Source organism: Glossina fuscipes, unplaced genomic scaffold (assembly GCF_014805625.2).
Source record: "Glossina fuscipes isolate IAEA_lab_2018 unplaced genomic scaffold, Yale_Gfus_2 1, whole genome shotgun sequence".
Classification (NCBI taxonomy): domain Eukaryota; kingdom Metazoa; phylum Arthropoda; class Insecta; order Diptera; family Glossinidae; genus Glossina; species Glossina fuscipes.
Window position 1 is genome coordinate 37,174,844 of NW_023998415.1, and position 25,035 is coordinate 37,199,878.

Genomic DNA, 25,035 nt, shown 5'->3' on the forward strand with positions numbered 1-25,035 from the left:
GTAGAAAAAACTCCCAAGTATACTCGATACTAAACAGAATAATGTTAAAAGAACAAAACTAAAAGAAAAAACTTGTGATCAGAAATTAAACAAAAAAAAAAAAAAAAAATTTACATAAACGATAACAATGCAAACAAGAGTAACAATTTTAGTTGAGTGTTGGATGTCCTCGTTAGCGGTTGATTTTCGAAATTGAAACGGGCGAAGAGGAAATATGTTAGTAATAGAAAAGTAAAAAAAAAAAAATTAAATAAATAAAAAATATATACAGTAAAGTGGATAAAAAAGTTCAAAAATGTCTTCTTTTTTTTTCAATTCCCGTAAAAGTGATTTGTTGATATAATAATAATAATAATAATAATAATACTAAAAAGAGAAAAGCTCGGCCAAGTAACAAAAGTTATGCTAAGTACTTGGAAAAAGATTTATGTTAAATTTGTTTTTACGATGAACAGATGAAATAATCCATTTGCTTGCTTAAATGTAGATCAAAGGAAATAGTTTTTTTTATTTATTTTTTATTTCTTTTTTTTTTTGTTTTTTTTAATTTAAATGTATAACACATGCAAACTGTGTATCTTGTAACTTGAAAATGTGAAAGAAGGAGAGAAAAGAAACAAAGATTGCATAAAGTATTTACAAGAATTATAGAAGGAAAATAAAATACATTGTTTTTTTTTTTTTTGTTTTTTTTTTTTGTATTTATCCCTATAACAATGAGAGGCAGAGAGGAAAAGAGCACTTTTAGAGAAACTCTCTCTACCCAAACACAAACCGCCATACCAAATCATAACAGAGATCACATTGGCCCAAACATAAGAGGAAGCGCAATGTGTGTTACCTGCTCATGGAAAACTAATAACAAAACAAAAAACATATTTTAATATAAAAATAGTCCGCAACTGAAAAAGATCAGTTAGAAAAAAACAAAAAACAAAAAACTGAAAACAAAATTGAATTGAAAAAAGCCTGATAAACGCATTCGAGGGGACGCCTGCATTTCAAAGAAAAGCCATTTTTTTTTTTTATGTACCTTTGGCCATAATCGAAGAACGAATAAGAATAGAACCCTATCTACTCTCACCATCTATCTATTCAGTGTAATTAAAAGTTTCTTGAAAACAAAGTTCGGTTCGTCTTTAATAATAAATGAATAAACAATTGAAGGGTCGCAACTATTGCGAGCACCCTATTACTTATCAGCATGGTATCAGCATGTTTTTACTGAGAGAAGCATGTTCTCAAACTTGCAGTCAATTTGGATTATTTGAATGAATTCACGATTTTCTCCCGATATACTCCCGAAAAACTCGGGCCTTACCAAAAAGGAAACAATTATTATTTAAACAATGCAGTTGATGGGCTTCGCTTTAAAACATATTCCATATTTAAAGCAGTTCATGCATGCTAAAATGTTCAAAGCATTAATTGAAGCACCATATATGCTTAGCTTCGTTAAATGCCTCCTAATGACCGAAAAGTTTCGAAAAGCTTTCAAAATCTTTCTAGTTAATTATTCAATCATATATGATCTCGTTTAAATCAATTAAGTGCGCTATTGCATCGCCAATTCGGTACAGGAGTACTTTTTACAGTGCTTACGTTCTTGTTTCACGATTTCTTCCACGAAGTTTCCACGATCATTTGGTTTTCGGGCTAAAGGCATTCCAGCAAATATGCTAACCGGTTAATTAAGTCTAAGGAGATCGCATACAAAAATGAAGAAAATCTCAACTTATTCTTTCAACATTTTCAAATCATTTTATGATCACAACATCAACTCAAACATGTCAAGCGTAAAGGCTAAGTAAATATTGACGTTTTCCTATTTTTATGTACGAAAGCATTTAATACTTTATATCGGCCCATTAGTGTAGGTCTCTCTCTGAGTTCCTTTATAATATTTTTTTTTTTAATTTTAAATAAATTTCTCTTGTGATCTGTAGCAAAACAACGCGAAAGCTATTTTTGCCTGATTACAAACCAATGATGTCCAGCATCGATAAACTCTAACCAACCGTTTCCCAGTTTATTTACAAAAGATATTATTTAGATTCAGTTTTAGTAATCAAAAAACGTGTTCCTGTTTTGCGAGTACAGCTTTTTTCTCTGCCAATATTACAGCTTCCGTTGTTCTCGTCCCTTTTTATTTGCCTGAACATATCAGGCGATAGAGACGCCTGCACCGCATGTTTTTAGGCTCTTACTACTATCACCCTGCTGCTGGCAGCCTTCTTAACGTGTTAACTCCTTTTTCAATTAAGTGGAGGCCGTCTTCGGTCTTCGTTACTCCTACTCTGCAATATGGCATAAACTCTTCCTGTTCATTCGATATACCGATGATAGACATGGATATTTCCTTAAGACTTGCGAGCTTTATTAAAGAAAAAGACGCGATATCAGATTCCTCCTTGGACTGTTGTTTACCTTTCTCTTCGAATTTTACCTTCGATTGCGATGTCGGTGCCCGTGAATTGCGTTGTTTTACCGAAATACGGGACGGAAGCAAAGTTTTTATCTGGGGTTTTGGAAACTTGGACACTTAGTTAGACTCCAATTTTTGGAAATTTAGATCTAATATATTTAGCTGGACTACAATACAATCAACCTCGTAATTGCTGACAGCATAACATTATGCAATTCATTTATGACTAGTGAACATTTCAAAAAAAAAGTAGCGTGAGTAAGTTTTTTCCCTCTTATGTGTATGAAAATAATATTTGTTATTTGAATTCAGAGTCATTTTCTAATTAAGCCCGATATCATCAAAATCGGCACCTATTAGCTTATACTAATGACGTGCCAGAACAAATACTAACATTAACTTGATAGCAAAAGAAAAAAATTGTTCTTTCAAATGCCGATCTTAGCTCAAAAAGATTTCAATAAACGCAAAGCAAATTATCTCAAATTGTCCTTATAGGGCATTATCCCTTTAATCAGAACGGTTGTCCCCTTATCTGCTGCTATTATCGACTTCTCGTATAAAGGGGTCAATTTATTACGCAGTCTTTTGTTATTTCTCGCAAACGCTTCTTCTCCTTACTCAAAAACTCTGTTCTGCCTGTTCATATTAAAATACCCCAGTTATTTAATTTGTGCGTTAGTAGTTCGATTCCCTATTTTGGACCGAAATTCAGATGGTGCTGTATCTGTCATCATGATATTCGGTACAGGGTACTCGTCGTCACTAAGTTTGCGAAACTCTATTAGTAGATTTTTCTTGGCAACAATGCAAACAGGGCTAGTGTAGGATGACGTAGAAATTCGATTAATTCCATCCACAAAGAGTTGATTTATTTCAGCAGTAATGAAATCACGGATCGGATACGGGTACATCTTTGAATAAATAGATGTGTCATCAACCATTCGTATTGTAACTACAGTATATGTATCGTAGGGTAGTGCTTGGTTAGGATCAGAAAATGCGCTAAATCTAGTTTGCATTACATTTCACCGAGGACAGTGTCTGTGCCTCTTCACAAATCTTCACTTCTGTCCTCTCTGTTGAAAAAGATCTTAATTCATCGGACAGTTCATCTACCTTTTTATCAAACTCAGCCGCGTAAGGCATACACGAATTGCACTTTCTACTAACTGCGACATTCGGATTCAATTAATTATTTCTCTTTATTCTTTCCTATCGCGAATCTTTGGATTTTGGAGAAGTGTATGAAGATTTCCTAAGCTTATGCAATTACACCTGATTGCACCCAGCTTAGTGAGTCTAGCAGACACGCCAAAAAAAAAAATCTTTCCAATAAGTATTACACTTACATGTCTTGCTTAAAAAATTAAGAAACCGTTAATTCTATATCTTGTTTCAAAAAATGCAATTAACTCCATTTTATTGCTAACGATGACGCTACTAAAGTAAAAGTATGATTCGATCGACATGTGTCGACATTTTTGGAAACGATATAGGATATGTACACTACAATATACGATATCCGCTATATCGTTTCAATCAAAAATTCGACTTGTCTTACGATCGACTATCGTATAAAAGGTAATGGCAAATTTTGCCCATTTGACTGAAATAAGTGCAGACATCTGTTTTCTTTTTATTAGAGCTCCTTGATAGGTGACTCAGTAAGTGTTTCACTGCATAGCGAACTTTTGAAAAATTTCGAAATTCACGAAACGAAAATATCTCAGAAGCGATATAAACATCTTTAAACCGATCAGTGTTGAGATTATGTTATTATGTTATGTTTGTAGTCAATAAATGCCAATTAAACGCGGCTTTAAATATTAGGTCAATTGCAACAAGTAAGCAGTTTCTCGAAATTTCCCTATAGAATTTTAATACAAATTAGAACGCATTGAACGTTTTCGTCACTCTACTTAGAAATAGCAAAAATTTTGCAATAAATTTTTAATAAAACAACAAATTTTGTAAAAAAAAATTGTCTTTTAACTATCGAAGGTCAACTTTGATTGCGTTTGTAAATGCATGTCAAACTTTCGGATATTTCTAAAAAAACAATAAAAAAATATTAAATATATATAAAAATAAATAAAATATTGAATATGCATATATATAAAGATGAAAAAAAAAAAAAAAAATTTATATCAATTATGACCCTTTTATATATTTTAACAACTCAAGCACGCATTAGACCCAAATTCTTATCTCAAAAGGAACTGAATGTTTTTTTTTTTTCTTCTTTTTTTTTTATAAGTGAGAGAAAAGAAACAAAAAAATTTAACAAATGTAAATGCTATAGCCTGAACGGCCCTATTACTTGACACTCTATAAGACGACGGTATGTAAGCCTTTATCGAAATTTTGCTCAATATTTTAATTTTTCTTTTATATTTTGTTTTATTTTTTTTTATTTTTTTTTTTTTCGTTATTTAAGCGAATAAAAAAATAAAGGGTTCAAATTTGTGATAAATCATTTTCATATTAAAGTTTAGTTAAATTTCTTAAAAAAACCGCACGAGTCTTAATTTTTGTTAAGAATGCCATTCTCTATAACTAGAGTTGAATATTACTGTATAGTATAGGAGTAACTGCTGCCGGATCTTTCTTGGTATTTTCAAAAATATTTACATAAATTTAATTTATTTCACTTAGGTACTTAGTGTAGGGTAAAAAGAATAATTTTTCATTTTAAACCTACGCAGGCATGTTTGTAAATCACATCTATAGCGGATGTTGTGTATAGAAATCGTATCGTATTGTATTCATTTGTATTTAGTTTCAACATTCATTTCATTTTGTCTGTTGTTGTTGTTGCTGTTGCTGTTGCTGTTGCTGTTTTACTTCCATGTATAATATTTCAAGTGCTGAAAAAAACTTGAATAAATGAACTCTTTGACAATTTTTATGTAGTTTACTGTCGTTGTTGCTGTTGTTATTATTATTATTATTATTATTGCTGTTGCTATTTTCATATAATTTCCTTCGCTTCCATTCATTCTTATCAGTAAAAACACTAAAAGAAAGTAAAAGACCGTATACTTTGTAAATATGAATGTAAAGTTATTTCAATAGTTTTAAGATTAACTCCTCCTTCTTTCTTTTTCGTTTTTCCTTTTAAATCGAATTTATGTCTATGTTGAATTTCGATCTCTTCTTTGCCTAATAAAAGTTATAAAATCATTGTCATAGTAAACACTACATGACCAGGGAAGCATTTCTTCCGTTCAATTGAGAATTTCAGTACTATCTCCTTCCTATACAAGACACAATTTTCTAACTTATGCCGGCCGAAATCTCTTTGCTTTTATTTTTATACCCTACATCACTTGTGGTATAGGGTATGTTAAGCGAGTACGATCGTATGTAACACGCAGAAAGACTTAAGATAGACCCAACTTTTATCATACCGATCGATTCAAAATCATCATCTGAATTGATGTAAGCCTGTCTGTCCATGTAAGTTTGTATTCAAGATATATTAATGAAATTTGATAGATTGACGTGTCTTGACCCAAGAACGAATACTATTGAAAATGGTTCAGATCGTTTCACTTTTTCAACCACTCCCCATATAACTGCCTATTCTGAAAAGTCATTATATAGAAAAAAATTGTAATTTTCAAAAATTTCTCGGCAAAAATGGTATGAAAACTTTGCATCGGCTGGGGCAATTTTTGAACATGGTCTCCTATAACGAAAACTGATGTTCGTACTATAAAAAAGTATAATTTCCAATGCTTCACGTTGAAAATTATATAGTACATAAAACATAATAGTAATTTAGCATAAAAAAATTAACTTTATCCAATTTGGACCATCTCGGTCTATTTTTTGGTTCCCACCCTAATAAGGATCTTCACGACAATTGATCGTTTGCAAACCAGAAAAGTCTAAGTTTGAGCCAGTGGTGATGGAAATTGACTCATAATATTATAGTAATTTTCATAAAAAAATTGAAAATGATTTTTATAAAATGTGGTCCATCTATCCCCTATTTTAGGTTCTTGACCTATGTAAGGATTAAACTCGTACTACATTAGGTTGAGATTTGAGCTCATTTCTCTATAAATCCGCACTTGAAAGATTTGCCTTGATATTGAAACAAGTTATCATTTTTGTATCCTATAATAAAAATAAGAATTGTGTCAGACAATGTGGTGTAGGGTATTTAATGGTCGACCTTGCCCGAGTGTAATGTTCTTACTTGTTTCATTTGCTTACTTTATTTACCATTTTATTAAAATTAATAAGCTTAAAATAAAAAAAAAAAAATAGGAACTTTTCCAAGTGAATGCTTTCTTAGTTTTTTATTTTTCAAATTTATTTTAATACATAGTCAGACTCCCAATCTTTTCCCTTTTTGTATACGTACAATATATATGCACAATTTTGAGCCTTGTACTTTTTAAGTAATGAACAAGAAACTCAATTTTTTATATTCTTTTGCCTTTCAAAGCAGAGGAGCTTTTAACGTCGTACAGTTTATCTTGCACTGTGCGCATGTCCTCTGACCGATTCGGCCCATTTTCACTGCAGACTTTCATGTAAGAACCCTTTCTAAATTGTTGTAATATTTGATGTTAATCAAGAATATATTTAATCTATAGTATCTCTGAAGCTTTTGCCTATAAATTCTGAGAAGAGCAATGCACGACAAGATCTACTCACTTCATATATTTATCGATTACCATATCATTCATATTGTGTATCAATTTATATTTTTGTTCGATTTGGCAGCACTTTCGAGGTAAAGGTACATACTGACGGCCATATTTTCGTACTTCGCCTTGTTTATATAAGACGCTTAGGTAATTGTCGGCGAATCGATTGCTGATAAATAAGTAGAACGGCAGATATTGTCACTCTTTGGTTAATTGTCAATAGAACGGTGCAAATCGCTCTGGAACAGTATAACGCATTTTAGGTTTTCGATTATACTATAAAGGGTTTTATTAATTATCATCGTAAAACTCTACAATCCTTAAGTCATTTTATTGTTCATTTAATTTTATATTTGTAGTGATAAAACGGAAACTAACTTTGCACCGTTCCAATATTAATCTGAACCTTCAAACAGATTTTTTGAACTATTTTCGTGACTTGAAGAAACGGACAGAGAGACGTGGAGAGACGAATGTGGCTGAATGAATTCCACTTCTCCCTCCGATCCATACTCCTAAGCGGTATGAACGTTTGACAACCATAATATATCCTTTGGAGTGGGTATAAAAATTCGTTCCAAACCGAATAGAACTCCGTTTTGTCTAACTTGTTTTTTTGAAATATGTAGACCTTAAGTGTTATGTACACGTTTATAGTAATCTAATGGATCTTCACACTGCTTCGTAATTAAATATAGCATTGCATCGGAAAATTGTTTACTGAACTAATTAAAAAAAAAAAAACAATTTTTTTGGACAGGCGTCGTTCAAGGGCAGCCAATTTCTAAAGATAACCTGACTTTTTTTTCCATTGCTAACTATACCCATGCGTTAGTCGTGCGGCGTACTGAGCGATGTGTTTAATCGACATGAAGCAGATTTCGTGCAAGCCGAGTATAATTCCTTTTCTATATAAATTGCACAAAGTCGGACGTAGTGGCCGCTTATCATCATCTGGTCACAAAATGTGCTTCTCTTAGATCAGATAATAAAATGGACGATAAGCATGAGATATCTTTGTACACTTACTTTTGTTGCATACATTTCTATTAGAGATACTTCTTTGAAATCCCAATATTTTCGTCTTTTTATACCCACCACTGTAAGATGGGGGTATACTCACTTTTTTTTCCCCCTATACCGTTTGTAACACCCAGAGGGAAGCTTTAGAGACTCTATAAAGTTTATATATATTCTTGATCAGCGTGAAATTCCGAGTTGGTTTAACGATGTCTGTCCGTCCGTGTGTCTACGTGATGTGTGTTGTTGACACTCTCGTCGTCGGAAAAGTGAAGATGTTGACTTTAAATTTGGTAGAAAAATTGAAAGTTTCTGTACGCGGAAAATGGACCAAATTGGTCAGAGCAGAAGCCCGCAGTATAGCGTAAACTGAACGTAACTTTGCTTTTTTAACAAAAATTTTTGAATTTTGTTACTCGGAAATTGTTAAAGCTAGAAGGCTGAAATTTTCCACTTTTATGTTACGAAAAACTCTACTCTTTAATGAAAATATATTATCTGCCTAAAAATGGATTCACTTCAAAACGAATATGGAAGATAACGCGATTAATTTTTTCTTAATAATACCAGCAATGTGGGTATCAAATAAAACAACTTGGAGAGTAGAATGCGAAAGGCGTAGTGACGGATAAGCGAGATTCGGCCGCCGTCGAATATAATTTTCTTACGCGTTTAGTAATATTGTAGCAAACAGAATTTGAGAACCATCGACTGAGTTTTTTATGGTTTTTTTGCATCACTTCACAAATTTGGTTTTCTCTGTGTAAGTGTTAATTGGTATACCACTGACCTGTTCGAATATTTACTAGCATTCAGATGGGAACACATGTTCGATAGGCTACGATTAGGTTGTAGCCGTTTTGAACGGTCATCGCAAACACAATGCTTGAATCCAATTATTTTTTAGATATGTCGTGCATTCGGGATTAATTAATATTTCAGTATAAACGATCCTTTGTTCTCTTGCGCCAATCTTCTTGTATGAGTTGTGAAGTTTCAATGTAACCAAAGCATCTCTTTAGCTGAAAACTTAATGCAGTTTGTAAGGCTTTCAATGAACATGTCTTCATTTGATAAACTGCAGTGATATTACTCTACATATTTATGTGCTGCTCACCATTTAACATCTGCGCACATTTTATCTATTCTGTTGCAAAAATCACACATATTTGATGATTTCAATTTGCATGAAATCTAAAAAAAAAAGGGTGAAGCCAAATATACATTTATGGCATGGTACCTGGCTCATGCAGCTGGTGATTGTGGAAAAAGTTAGCAATAATTCGCAGAACATTTCGCCGGAAAAGGGATTGACACAAAAATGTCACAGTAAGGTTTCTTGCATGTAAAAGTGTACATAAGCGTAAAGTTTCGAATCGTAACGTTCGAACGGACCATAGCAAAGAAGCATTCCTAAGAATTGTAAATAAAAACTATGCTTCGCTAAAAATCGCAATTCGGTGATACGAACCTAGTGTCAAAACGGGTTGAATAAAAATGTAAAATCGCAAAAGGCCAGTTTACGCTACAATACCTTATAGAATTGATATGAAGGGTGCGCTAAGTTCGTTAAAGTCAAAAAAAAAACTCTTATTCAATGTATTTCTGTCATCATAAATACTTCTTTGGTACTTAAGAAAAACAAAATGTTGTTCCAATTATTAAAAAAATATAGATAATATGTTATATATGTTTACATATCATTATTACGTAATTAGGTCTTCGAACGATTGTTGCTCGAAATTGTAGAAGAATGCATCGGTAAGGAGGTCTGCTCCTTCCACCTTACACTGCTTGTGGTACAGCGTGTGGCAAATTTATGCGGATGTATGTAACACTCAGACCAACTTGACTAGACTCAACTTGCATTAAACTTGACGGCTCGCCCGTCCTTCTATCTCTGTCTGTATATCTGTTATTAGGCTTAAGTTATGGGTCACAATTTTTAAGATAGTCTAACAAAATGTGTTACGTAGCGATAACACACCAAATATTAAATGTTATTTTTATGTAATCATACTTTTCATGAAAGCACTTACGTTGGAGGACACTTCCAACGCCAAAAGACCAGAAACCTATTTTGCCAAATATTATATTACTTTTCAGATTCTTCCGCCATAGAGGACTACAAATTAGAGAAGGGCTTGCGTTTCGTAGAGCTCCCATATAGGATGTGTCCTAGAAAAGAGACCTATGTGATTTTAATGCCCTACGGTTATATTATTATCAATCAATTTTCATCACAAAATATAAAAAATTAGACTTTTTCGGCATAATAAAGCTTTATTTTTAACGACAATCCTTGAATCTCCAAAAAATAGATCTACTTGATCCAAATTTGGTACTATTCAATTTTGTATTACTTACGAATTAGTTTTTATCAGAAAATAGGAAAAATTGGACATGTTTGCCATATAAAGTCTTATTGTTTGTTAAAGTCTTTATATGGGGTGAGATTTAAAAAGTAGACCTAGGTCTAAATTCGGTAAATGGTTAACTCCTATGTCAAATTAATATGTCAGAACGGTTATATGTTCAAAAAATTACCTTAGCCGCTCCAAATTATTCAAACCAGATACGGAAATTCTAAAAATGACAAAATTTTTTTTAATTAACAACGTTTCAAAATCAGGCGTAATGAGAGGAGTGGTCGAAAAAAGTCTGTACTGAATGATTGTTCGCTCCTCACTTAGAACGGGTCATTGCGCCAAAATTCATCAAAATATCTCAAAAATTAAAAAGTGATTCAGACCCATGTAATAAAGGGTTGGCCTAATTCAAGTTCTTCTGGGTGTTATACACTCACCCGTACAAACTTAACATACCTTTGTATAACATGTGGTGTAAGGTATAATTAACTATACCTAATTTAGACAATCTAAGTCTAGTTTTGAGTTCCCGTGAAACGAATGTTTTCAGACGAAAACGACGGGACGGAATCTTTCGTATCATCACCGTTTACCCAAAAAAAAAAAGACTAAAGAAGCAAAGAACAAAATTCTCCTATAATGTGGAGTGGACTTAGTTGATTTCTTCTATTTTTAACATAATAGTTTTTGTCGTAGAGACATGTGGACCTTGTGGGCGTGCCCTTTGAAAAGCTAAGATTAATTCCAAATTCTTTTGCAAATTTATAGCGGATATCTTCATTTTCGCTGATAGGAGAATATTTAGCACAAATACTACGCACACAGTTGCGCACACAGATAGATGCACAGACGAACAGGCGGACATGTTTGAATGCATTCAGTATTTGAAATTGGCCAAGGATTTGTATACTTTACGAGATTTTTGAACCATGTTTCTGCGCGTTATAAACCTATTGACAAAATACATAAAATTTTGATACACTATAACATTCGGTAGGCGTGCCAATTTTTTCCATTTTTGTACACAAATACTATAGCATCGCCCATTGAATAAGCGTTCAAATTTTTGCACATTTATTTTTTACAGTTTTTGAGTAACGAACAACAAACCAATTTCTCATTCCCTTTGGAAAACAGAGGTGTTTTCAGTTTGCATGATGCTGTTTGCGTGTCCCTCGATCGATTTCGCCCATTTTCAATACCAAGCTGCGTGCAAGCACAAGTGCGTCCACTGTTGCTATCAAATTTGAAGTCGATAGCTTAATTTTTGCGGCCAGGAGAATGTTTACAACAGATGGACAGACGGACATACTTAAACCAATTCGGAATTTGATGTTAATCAAAAATATATATACTTTGTGGCATCTGTGATGCTTTCTTGCGCGCGTTGCAAACGTTTTGACAAAATGAATATACTCCTCATCCTTCGGTGATAACATTTTGATGAAACCTTAAAGATTTTTTATTGCCGCCACATAGCTGCAGCTCTGTAAACAAAATTGCTTCAATATATTTATGATTATTTTAATTATAAAAGGTCAGCTTCTCTCTTACAATTGTATATAGACAACACTATTCACAAGTTTTGGATAGGTTATCTAGAAATGCTGAACTGAGCTTTTATGGACAGTTGTACATAAAGTTCGGAAAATGCTAATAAAGTTTAGGAAACGTGTTGTGTTCAATTTCACTTTGAATAGGAGCCGAACTTTTGCAATTACATATTATTAAATTATATTATACGAGCTAATTAATGTAAGTGAAATCATATTTTTTACTGCCACTTAAAATATAAAAAAAAAAAAAAGGAATTTTTTTTAACCCATTATTCTGAATATTTTCATTTATTAAACTCACTATTCACTTATTTATATACTCAGGCTTATTACATGCATACATGCATACATGCATACATACACACATATACAAGTATCTATTACGTAAACTAATGTTAAATTCATCTTAATATATATAATTATCTCTGGAGAACAACAATAACAAACAAAGTAAACAAAAATTTACTTAAAGAGTGTACATTTAAAAGAACGTTAAAAAAAAAAAAAATAAATAAATAAAAATGAAAGAAAAACCACTACTTAATGAACATCGCACAGGCAAATATTCAGGCAGAGTCATGCATAAGCGGGACAATGTTCAATGTTAAATTGTCTAAAAAAATGTTTGAAGCCGTCCGATGATATCATTTCACAAAAAACGACAGTTTAATACAGTCTTACTTTACTTTAAAAGATATTTAGTGTAAAAATTGCAATTTTCTTCTCTTCTTTTTTCACTTTTCATGTTGCACGACGATTATATAAAAAAGAAACAGAATTAATTTTTTTGTTTTAAGATTTTTATGCTCACCACGAAAGGATATAAATGTATATATATATATATATATATTCTCGATCAGTTCGATTTATGACAATTATGAATGAAGGTCACGTATAAATGACGACATACTGCGTCCACAACCACCTAACAACCAAAATAACTACAATTTAGATATTCGTCGAAAATGCGATATAATTCCATGTGTGAGCACGATTTAAAATTTCAGAGAAAGAAAAAAACATGGTCTGTCTTCAGAAACACGTTCGCCCAGACAGTGTAACTTATAGCTTATAAGAAATATTCAGCTAGCATTTCCTAGGTTCGACCCTTACGTCCGCGTTTATCAAAACACTTTACAATTTTGATACAGCAATTAGTTCAGGCGATTGAATTGCAAGCCGAACATAATTCTCTCGCTTGCTCTTAATATGGTGTCATAACAAATTTATATTAAGTTAATCCACGGAGTTCATAGTATATGAACTCGAAATTGAAGAGCATCTTTTTATTCAGAAAAGGAAAAAATATTGAGAGAATTCTTGTCACTTTTTTTATCATATATTGTTTTTCTAATTTGTAATGAATGTTACTTAATCACATACCCATGACCTTCGAAGACTTATCGACGAAAAACTTGACCAAGTGGTTGATATTTAATTGCTTAGCAATGCGTTTTCTTTTCTTTTTTTTTTTTTTTTTTTTTTTGAAGATTACGGTCACTTTGGGAGTGGTTGATCGACCAGAGTAGAGCCATTAAAAATCTTAACTGTCAACATTTGTTTCTCAATTTTTACGATTGTGAGGGTACGCCTACAACAGAGGAAAATTAAGCGTACTTAATATCTCGTACTGATCAAGGACATATACAGATTATAAACTTTGTGTTTAAGTTCTTAAAGTTCTTCAGTTTGAGTGAGACCACTGCCTTTGAAGGAACTATACTTATTTTCGAGCTTGTTCTGTGGAGCTTTATTGAGGTTATATGTGCCGTGTTTCAATTTTGGATTACATACACAATAAACAGACTGAGGAGTAGAAGGGCATAATTGCCTAAAATAAATGCTGGAGAAAAACGACTACAGAGCCATTCTTAACCAAAGAAAAGGACTTTAGCTATCTCCGCACTTCTGTCAGCCTTTTCAATTCTCGATTACGTAAGCAAAACTTCATCTAGAATACGAAGTTCTTATCTTAAGTTCGTGTTTTTCATTTTTGCTTACTTAAACTCTTTAAACCAAAATTTTCTCTTTCGTCTTTTTTATGCTGTATATTCTCGCCTTTGCTTTTCAATGCTACATCTATCTATGAACGATATGGCATATATTCATAGGTAATATGATATTTTCGCTTACATGGTATGTTTAGTTATCTCAAGCATGTGACATTAATATTATTCTTGAAGGATATTAATATAAATTATCTACCCTACACAGGTTGCGGTGCAAAGATTCAATGATATCAGGTTCATATGGATGTTTGCAACAACCAATCAGACTCGAGCTAGATTCACTTTTTGTTCTGTCAATTAATTCCGACTCATTTTCTAAAGTGATTTAAAGCGATATATTCATCTAATGTTTGTCCATGTGATTTTGAGCTCAACGAAACATGTCGCACTGATTAAGGATCCCTTTCTATGATACTTGTTTTCTTGAAGAAGATCTTCCATTTTCCGTTATTTCGTGATAAAAATCGATAAAAGATAGTAATTTAATCTACTGAATGAATGCAGAAAATTTTGATGACATAAGGCCACTCCTTGCACGCTATAAATGTTCTTTCACAAAATGTATATTTTTATGGCAGCAACGTTTAACTTCTACTCTAGAAATGAAAAGTTAGAAAATTGCTCCAGAATAGCGACTTGACAATGAGTTTACTCTGTGAAATTTCGACCGCATTGATCTATTTTTTGAAACGTTCATATAAACGTTCTAATAAATAGTAAGTTCTTATAGGGTAATGTGGTCTATTTTGCAATGAACATGGTTGGATACGGCATTTACCTACCAGCAGTCGCTAACTATAACATATTAAATTTTTTTCAAACAAGTCGAATAAATAAATTCAAAAAAATTCGCAAATTAATCCAATTTCATTGACTATGCGCCAGATAAGAAACGTAATGAAAATCGGCGATAAATACAAGTCCATTCCATAATTAGAATTAAATAGAAAAACCTACAAAATTCTTGATACTTAACGGAATGAAAATTTTTCAAGTTTTCACATACGAGCATACAAGACGTCTTTTATGCGAAGATTTTTGCCGTCGTATATGCATCGGTGGATGCAAGTAAGTAAATAAAAACGGCATAAACTTTATATAACGCCATTGACCCGTTAAGGATTAGTATATAAAAAGTACAAAGAGTTCCGCTCTGTTAATTATTATATGTGACGTTCATCTGGACGAATAAATGGAACACATTAAAATAAGTTCTTATTGCAGCATGATTTTACTGAATAAATAAATAAAATTAAAAGTAAAAAAAAAGAAAAAAAAGAAAAAAAAATTAAATTAAAGAATATTTTAAATAAATCTTTCTTTAAGAACTAATTGTTAAGATTCCCGTAATCATTAAGAAAAAAGCAATAAAATGAAACACATAAACAACAGTTCGTCACACAAGCCACCGTCATATTTATTGTCATGGTTACTGATCTCTTTGTTATTATTTATGAGATTTGGTACCACCATCGGTAGCAGTCATAGCGGTGCCACATTTATGCCAGCCTTAGAATGTTATGATCGTTACAGCAAACCACAGGTAAATGCTATTTATATATATATATATATATATATATATCTATATATAATATTGTCCAGAAAGTATCGGGAATATTTATATGATTCCATTATATCAAAACAAATCTATTTTTCGCGAAAGAATTTCATGAATACTTCCAAGCTTTTGAAACATCTCCGTAGGCTTGATATTTTAGGGTTTTGTTTTTTAATGTTTGTGCCAACTTTGTTTGCTAGATTCAATTCGCGATGCATTTAAACAATAAATAGCTGCATTTCAGACATACTTTGTTTTTCGGGACTTTTTCCCCACAAAAATTCTATTCTTATGGCTAAAGTGCTGCAGCGGAAGTATATTTACGGAATATAATTCTGAACACATGAATGAGAGAAGTGGAAAGTTATCTTGGCCACGTTTTTCCACAAAAATAAATTCAAAATTCTTGGAAACTTTAGCAGACAGTTATAGGCAATGAGGATCAATCATTTATTAATAAATGGACCAAGTGTTTTTTATGAAAATTTACCTCAAATCTGACATGAATCATTACATTCACGTACTATTTCCGATTTCAAATTGTCCTGTTACTGCACTGAAATAATTTTCCACTAGCAACCCAAATATAAATGATAACTAAGACTGGATTCACTTAACCAACTTTAATTGAAAAATTCTGGTTTCTTTTCAATATAATTATATAGATATATATTTAAATCTTTTATATATTCAAATGAAAATATGTTAACAAGTTAATATCCTCATATACAAGCTTGTTTTCCAATATCAATTACTTGACATTATAATTTCATGTCTGAGACAATTCTCATACAAATACAATGTATTGTTTACTTTTATATTCACGTATAAGCTTATGGACATGCTATTGTGGTAATGAATTGAATTCAATTGAAATGAGATACCAATGAATTTATCATAAACAAAAAAAAGATGAATGCACATTTCATTAATAAAACTGCTAATGCTGGGACAATTTGCACAAAGCGTATATATTTACATATATATACATATACATATATATATATATATAAAACATTTTCATTGAAGAAAGAAGGAAGAAATACTATCGTCAAGTGCGAGCAGGAGCGACCTATTTCGTAGATGTATTTTAAGCTCCCTCCTTCCATACCCTACAATTTTTTGCCAAAGTTGGCGCAATGTAAGCGGTATGGCGACTGAAAGAGGGAGAGAAAGAAAGACAGAGAGAGGGAGAGAAAGAATAACAAAGAGAGAGAGAGAGAGAGAGAGAGAGATAAAAAGAGCGGTGGAAAAATAAAGTAGAAAAGAGAGGCAGTGACATAAAGTGAAAAGAAAAGATGAAGGGAGGTAGGTGAAGCAGAAACCGAAGCAGTACCGAATACTTGATAGTCATTACGATATCAGAGATAACTTCTACAAGTTTCGCGGGATTTTTAACATGTTCAGGAGCTTATGGAAATGGATTTTAGTAAAGTTTTATCGTACTGTAGCAATTTTTCATCTTCCATCGCAGCGAGATCATTTTAATAGATTGATGTGAAAAGATTTTCGAAAAAAAAAATTAAAAACTAAAATCTCCTTCTTTCCGACCCAATAACAAAATAAATTGTGAGCATATCGGGCCTTGATCTTAATTGCCTGTATTAGCAATGGCGAAGCTTAACTGCCGCGTCGCCTGTGTCATCTTTGAAGCGAAAGAACAGCTTTTCTTTTTATACCCATTACCGAAGGTTGAGGGGCGTATTCATTTTGCCAAAACATGTGCAACGCCCAGAAGGAAGCATCAAAGACCCCACAAAGTATATGTATTTTCGATCAGCATGAAATTCGAAATCGATTTAATCATTTCCGTCTGGTCATCTGACAGTCTGCCCGTCTGTGTAATGTCTGTCGTGGCCGTAAAAATGAAGCTATCGTCTTCAAATTTGGCAGAAACAGTGAAAATTCTTGCACGCCGGTTCGTATTGAAAATGGGCGACACGCAAACAGCATCATGCAAACTAAGAATAACTCTGTTTTTCAAAGGGAATGAAAAATTGGTTTATTGTTTATTACTCATAAACTATAGCAAATAAATGTACAAAAACTTGAACGCATATTCGCAGCACAAAAATGGAAAAAATTGACTACGCCTACCGAATATTATAGCTCATCAACATTTAGTTGTTTTTTCATTACCTTTATAACGCGTAGAAACAAGCTTTAAAAACCCTATAAAGTATATAAATTCTTGGCCACTTTCAAATATGGAATGCACCTAAACATGTCCGTCTATTCGTCTAATAAGAAAATGATCAAAAGTAGAAATTGCATTGAGAATATCGAAGACGAAATAACTCTTCCTTCGTTGAAATTTGAAGATCTAGGATAGTATGTGAGGCAGAAATTAGCAAATAACGTTCAGAGCATGGTTTAAATTTTATTTTGAAGTATTCTGAATGAAAGCAAAATTATACAAAGTGAAGCGTACAATGATTTAAGATGTTTCTGCTCAAATCATCGATCCCTTAATCGTGAGTTTTTAATTTGCAGAAATGTATGCCAGAATTCGTAAATGCTGCCTATCAACTACAGATTGAAGCGACGAACACATGCGGCGAACAGGGCGATAACCATTTCTGTGTGCAGACAATGAATTCGAATCATAAGAATTGTGAATTTTGCCGGTATATTAAATTAAGATTTTATTCAAATGAATAAATAGTTGAAACGATGTTTGTGTCTTTGTTTCTACATAAAAAACATAGATGGGATGATCATAATCCAGCATTTCTAACGGATTTACACGATCCGCAAAATCCAACATCATGGCAATCAGAAACGATGTACGAAGGCATACAACATCCGAACCATGTTAATCTAACGTTACATTTGGGTAAGATATAAGAAAGCAGCAAACAATGAAAAGCAATTCGCTTTATTCATTTTTCATTTATATTCGTTTACTACGAATTGTAGGGAAGTCATTTGATATCACATACGTTCGCATTCTATTTCGTTCACCAAGACCTGAATCGTTTGCCATTTACAAACGCACTAGCGAAACTGATCTATGGATACCGTACCAATACTACAGTGCTACTTGCAGAGACACTTACGCTTTGCCAGATTCCAGAGCTATACGCAAAGGCGAGGGAGAGGCTCATGCTTTATGTACCAGTGAATATAGCGATATTTCACCATTAAGAGATGGTGAAATAGCTTTTTCAACTTTGGAGGGACGTCCCAGTGGTATACATTTTGAGCGAAGTGCAGAGTTACAGGTAAATATGAGAGAATATGCACTACTACACTCTTGAGTACAAAATATGTTTCATTTATTCATGTATACACTCTTTTAAGGAATGGGTTACTGCGACTGACATACGAATTACACTCGACCGTTTGAACACGTTCGGTGACGAGCTCTTTGGCGACGCTCAAGTACTCAAATCATATTTTTATGCCATCTCCGATATTGCGGTGGGAGCACGTTGCAAGTGTAACGGTCATGCTAGTAAATGTGTGGCCAGCACCGGCATGAATGGTGAACGTAAACTGGTATGCGAGTGTCGTCACAATACTGATGGCCCCGATTGTGAGAAATGTCTGCCACTATACAATGACGTCAAATGGAAAAGGGCCACCTCAACAGAAGTCAACGAATGCAAACGTAAGTGAGCATATGAAATAAAAAGCCTTAAATGGCAAAAACAAGTGTGTCTATGACTTTTGACTGAGATGCGCTGCTGCTACCACTATTTAAGATGATTAAACTACCGTTAGGAGAACGAAATGAGCTAGTTAGGTAAACACCAACAAACCAGTAAGAAGTAGTCGTAGTGATAAATGATAGGATGAAAGTCAATCTATTTTTAATGTTCCTAAGAGTTTGTTATAGTTCAGGTCAATGGGACTATGAACTAAAGACAAATAAAATTGATCTATATCCCGCACAATGGTATTTAGTGAATTGTAAGTGCTTTAAAGATAAATAGATAAAAATCCGGTATAGAGTCCGTCCTATTATTTCCTCAACTTTATTATATTTGTCTTTGAAATCTTTCTCTTTCAGGGTGTAATTGTAATGGTTTCGCTGATAAGTGTTTTTTCGATGCTCATCTCTTCAATTTAACGGGCCACGGTGGTCACTGTTTAGACTGTCGCGAAAATCGTGATGGTCCAAATTGTGAACGATGCAAAGAAAATTTTTACATGCGCGAGGATAATTATTGCATACACTGTGGCTGTGACCCAGTTGGTTCACGTTCTCTCCAGTGCAACAGTCAGGGCAAATGTCAATGTAAGCCAGGTGTCACTGGTGACAAATGTGATCGTTGTGAAATGAATTACTACCAGTTTGGCCCACACGGCTGCCAACCTTGCGGTTGTGATTCAAGAGGCTCATTTGAAAATGTGCCCTCCTGTGATACCGAAACTGGCATTTGCCGTTGTAAGGATAATGTGGAAGGCAAACGTTGTAACGAGTAAGTGTTTGCCATCGTTCTTTAGTATTAAATTAATTAACCCTTGCGCGTTTTCAGATGTAAACCGGGTTTCTTTAATCTTGATTTAACTAATCGCTTCGGTTGCACCCCGTGTTTTTGTTATGGTCATACGTCGGAATGCCAAACAGCTCCTGGTTATTCGGTGGTTTCAATTGCTTCCAATTTCAATAAGCACAAAGAACGTTGGGGGGCCGTGGACTTATATAATCGCGACATGGATATTAAATATAATCAGTATAGTCGAAGCATAGGCACCACCGCTCAAGGCAATGAGTACGTATTCTTCCAAGCCCCAGAACGTTTCTTAGGTGATCAACGAGCTTCTTACAATCGGGATTTGAAATTCAAGCTACAGTTAGTGGGCCAAGTGGGACCTAGCACGAGCGCTAACGATGTCATTTTGGTAGGTGCTGGTACAAAGATCTCTTTGCCTATCTTCGCCCAGAATAATGGAATGCCCGATCAAAATCTTAAAGAATATTCTTTTCGTTTGCACGAACATCGAGACTATCAGTGGCAACCAAGTCAATCAGGTAGAGGCTTTCTTTCCATTCTCTCCAACCTAACGGCCATAAAAATAAGAGCCACTTATTCGGTGCAAGGTGAAGCTATTTTGGATGATGTGGAATTGCAAACAGCTCATCGGGGTGCTGCTGGTCATCCAGCAACCTGGATAGAACAGTGCACCTGCCCCGAAGGCTATTTGGGGCAGTTTTGCGAGTCCTGTGCACCAGGCTATCGGCACAGTCCGGCAAGAGGTGGACCTTTCATGCCTTGCATACCTTGCGATTGTAATGGGCATTCCGATATTTGTGATTCTGAGACTGGGCGTTGCATTTGCCAACATAACACTACAGGAGATAATTGTGATCAGTGTGCCAGAGGTTACTACGGCAATGCCCTAGGTGGTACACCCTATGATTGCAAACGCTGCCCTTGTCCTAACGATGGCGCCTGCATGCAAATTAATGGCGACACTGTCATTTGTACGGAATGTCCTGTCGGGTACTTTGGTGCCAGATGTGAACAATGCTCCGATGGCTTTTATGGTGATCCGACCGGTCTTTATGGAGAAGTTCAAACTTGCAAATCATGCGACTGTAATGGTAACGTCGATCCTAACGCCGTAGGGAACTGCAATCGTACCAGCGGCGAATGTTTGAAATGCATACACAATAGTGCAGGCAAATATTGTGACGAATGCCTTCCCGGTCACTTTGGTGATCCTTTAGCCCTTCCACATGGCCACTGCGAACGGTGCAGTTGCTACCCACCCGGTACCGAACAGAATGAAGAAGGTGTATCTCAGTGCGATCAGATTACGGGACAATGTCATTGCAAACCCAACGTTATAGGCCGTGACTGCGGTGAATGCCAGCCGGGCTATTTTAACATTATGTCTGGCAATGGCTGTGAGAACTGTATGTGTGATCCCGTAGGCAGTTATAATTCTACCTGTGACCGTTTTACTGGGCAATGTTTCTGCAAACCGGGTGTAGTGGGCCAACATTGCGATCAGTGTGCCGTTTATCATTACGGGTTTTCTTCCGAAGGTTGCAAACCATGCGAATGTGACGACAGCGGCTCTAAAGGCTTTCAATGCGATCAAAATGGCCAATGCCCCTGTAATGACAACGTAGAGGGTCGACGGTGCGACCGTTGCAAAGAAAATAAATACGATCGACATATGGGATGTATTGATTGCCCAGACTGCTATAACTTGGTGCAAGATGCCGCTAATGAGCATAGGACTAAACTGAAAAGTCTCAGCTCTACTTTAGATGAAATTGCTCGGACACCAGTAACCAATGATGAAGAATTTGAAGCCAAGCTAAAGTCAGTGCAAGAAAAAGTTGATATTTTGCTAAGCGATGCGAAGTATGGAGCTGGCGACGGTGGTCAAACATATGTAGAAGTTTTAAATGATTTACATAAGCGGTTGGAAGGTATAAGTTCGCATTTGGACAGTGCTGACTCATTGCAGGATACCGCCAATGAGGAAATCGAAAAAGGGCGCCAGAATCATACGAAGGCTCAGGACATTATTGATGCTGCCAATAATGAAATTAAGAACGCAATGAATATGCTTAACGATGAAGGCGCCTTGGCCTTAGCAAAGGCTCGAAACAAATCTGTTGAATTTGGTGTACAATCCAATCAAATCTCTGAAATCTCTCGAGAGGCTCGAGCATTGGCCGACCGTTTAGAATCGGAAGCACAGTTTGATTTGAAAAATGCGAAAGATGCGAACGATGCCGTCGAAAAAGCCTATGAATTAGCTAAAAGTGCAATTAATCTACAACAAAAAGTTAGCGATGAACTGAGGACTGAAGTGCGCTTAGAATTGGATACTGTTAAGTTGTCTTTGGGGACTACCGCCCAAACTACTAAAGAAGCTTTACGTAAAGCGAATGAAGTTTACGATACTGCCCTAACGCTGTTGGCTGATGTGAATGGTCTGACTGCACCGGATATTGACATCAAGAAATTGAAACAAGATGCACTGGAAGCAAATGAACAAGCCGACGAACTACTGAAACGAGTCAATGCTATCTCAAATAATAATGGTGAATTATTTGCCGATTTTGAAGATGAGTATAGTTTAGCCGAAGTTATCTTAGAAAGGTGAGCACAAAGATAATCACAAACGACAATTTAAAGAAATATTTATTTAAAGAGCCGATCAACAAAAACTGGATGATATAAAACTTTTAGAGCGAGCCAAGGACGCTTACGACAAAGCCACCAAAGCCGTAGAACAAGGTGATAATACCCTGAAGGAAGCCAACAACACTTATCATACTTTAGCGGGTAAGCCTTTTCTTCTTTTAAACATATTAATAAGTTAAACCAAAGCAAAACATTTAAAATCCAATTTCATCGGAAAAGGCTTTCAATCTGACGTTCAGCTTTCATCAGAAAGGGCGCAATTTGCTTTGAAAACTGTGCCAATCATCGAGGAAGAAATTGAAAAGGCTGAAACTTTAATAAGACAAGCGGAAACAGCGTTGGCGGGCGCCAATAAGAATGCCAATGAAGCTAAACAAAATGCTCAAGAAGCTCAACAAAAATATGCCGAACAAGCCTCGAAGGTAAATATTAACTCGCACTAGGAGAAGAGAATGATCGAGCGTTACAAATGCCAGAATTGGGGAATCCTTTTTGTAAGCAAAAATTTCCGCTTCTCTCAAGACAAGAGATTCCTTAAGCCATTATCTGTCGCAAATTGTAAGTCACTTTCATCCAAACGAAGGCAATCTGCGTTAGTAACACTAACCAATGGACTTCGTATCCGATTCGATATTTCGTCGATCCATTTGATTTATTTTCTCTTAACTCATCACACCTTTATCTCTTACATCTGTTCATTTTGTAAAACACTTTTCGAAGCATTCAACTCAGTTATTTTCCTATTGATTTTAAATAATTTAATACCGTAATACACTAATACTTCAAGCTCAGTTCAGTTAGGCAGGACGCAATTACAATATGGGAAGCGCACAGAACGTAGAACGATGATTTGCAAAAAATCTTATCCATTAAAGTAAATTTAATTTCAAACTTTCTATCTTTTCTTCCTGTTAATCGCACATGCTATTGCCGTAAGCATGTCTTAAGCCAGCAAAGGATATTTAAAATGTTGCTTTTTTTCTTCTCGCTTTTTCTAGGATGCAGAACATATACGGAGACGAGCGAATGAAACTAAAGTTAATGCTCGTAAATTAAGGGATGAAGCAGACCAATTGAATCATCGCGTAAAGGTAACCGAAATCGATATAAGTAAATTGGAGGACTCGTCTAGTAAAGACGATAATCTTGTGGATGACGCAAAACGAAAGGTGATTCCTTTTCCTCTTCTCATCTTTCATAAAATAAATTAATGGATGATTTTTTTTAGGTCGGCCAAGCTAAGGCCGATTCCCAAGAAGTTAAAAAACAAATTGATAAGGCTGTCAATGAATTAGACGCCATTAAAGAAGAACTTACCAATCTAAAAGATATCAATACCGAAGATTTGAATAAATTAGGTAAAATTATTTTCAAAAAAAGTTTGTTTTTTTTGAATTTACAAAAAAAAAAAAAATTTATTCTTCCCTTTATAGAAAATCGTTTAAATATAGCGGAAGCTGAGTTAAGTCGGGCTAATTTAAATGAACGCATAGATAAATTCCGTGAGATGCGTAATACTCAAAAGAAATGGATCGATAAATATGAAAAAGAAGTTCAGGAACTTGAAGCGGAAGTTCTTAATGTACGTCTCATATCAGAAGCACTGCCCATGGGTTGTTTTCAACGAAATCGATTAGAACCCTATTAATGCAAGCAACTCAAGCAATCTCTACATAATTTCCCTACTCTTTGAAACACACGAATAAATTCTACAATTATTTTTTATTCATTCTTAGTAAATTCGAGTATAAGTGCCTATTATTTAAAGCAAGAAGTTTTAGTGTTTTTATAGCTTCCCTAATCTTAATTTCATTCGCATTATTACAAAACTCGAGGTATTAATGAATTGCAATATATCGAATAAATGCAAATTTCTCTTCTTTTCCGTAATTTTAAGTTTTAGTGTTTTTGTTTTAATTTTATGACTTCTTTTCTTTGATCAAATATAAGCTTAAGCAAATATTTTTTATTAAATATATAATTGCAATGTACATCAATGTGCCAATATTTAAATAAATGTGTAATTATGTTTTCAAAACTATTTATTATCGTGGTTAACAAATAAACCGAATCATGATAACCTATATATTTAATATGCGAAGGATAACGCGTATATTCATTTTGTCAAAATATTTGCGACGCCCAGAAGCAAGCATCAGACAACCCACAAACAATACATATAGTCTTGATCAGCATCAAATCCTAAATCAATGTCTGTCTGTCCGTCTGTCGGTCTATGTAATATCTCTTGTAAACAAACATTCTCCTGGCCGCAAAAATTAACCTATCGACTTCAACTTTGGCGGAAACATT

The 25,035-nt window shown here is 34.3% G+C and overlaps 1 protein-coding gene across 3 annotated transcripts; it reads left to right on the forward strand.

Annotated features, from left to right (window-relative positions):
• Positions 1–197: 197 nt before the first annotated feature.
• Positions 198–24,571, forward strand: LOC119645183 (laminin subunit gamma-1). Of its 3 annotated transcripts, none has more exons than XM_038045167.1 (13): positions 198–216; positions 15,373–15,589; positions 18,098–18,231; positions 18,313–18,440; positions 18,524–18,828; positions 18,908–19,217; positions 19,620–20,031; positions 20,089–22,677; positions 22,730–22,863; positions 22,942–23,144; positions 23,721–23,891; positions 23,951–24,080; positions 24,156–24,571. In XM_038045167.1, exons 2-13 carry the CDS (start codon positions 15,419–15,421, stop codon positions 24,368–24,370), a joined length of 4,902 nt encoding a protein of 1,633 aa, XP_037901095.1. In that variant the 5' UTR covers positions 198–216; positions 15,373–15,418; the 3' UTR covers positions 24,371–24,571. The 3 variants fall into 3 exon arrangements, with proteins under 3 accessions (XP_037901095.1, XP_037901094.1, XP_037901093.1); XM_038045166.1 differs by lacking the exon at positions 198–216 and adding an exon at positions 421–483; XM_038045165.1 differs by lacking the exon at positions 198–216 and adding an exon at positions 14,747–15,114 and having other exon boundaries at positions 15,271–15,589.
• Positions 24,572–25,035: the final 464 nt, after the last annotated feature.

Excerpts from the sequence above, each read along its gene's own strand:
- LOC119645183 (XM_038045167.1), top strand. The coding sequence starts at position 15,419 with ATGAAACACATAAACAACAGTTCGTCACACAAGCCACCGTCATATTTA. Across the intron at positions 18,829-18,907 it reads AGCGAAGTGCAGAGTTACAG|GAATGGGTTACTGCGACTGA; the intron begins GTAAATATGAGA and ends CACTCTTTTAAG. Across the intron at positions 22,678-22,729 it reads GCCGAAGTTATCTTAGAAAG|AGCCGATCAACAAAAACTGG; the intron begins GTGAGCACAAAG and ends ATTTATTTAAAG.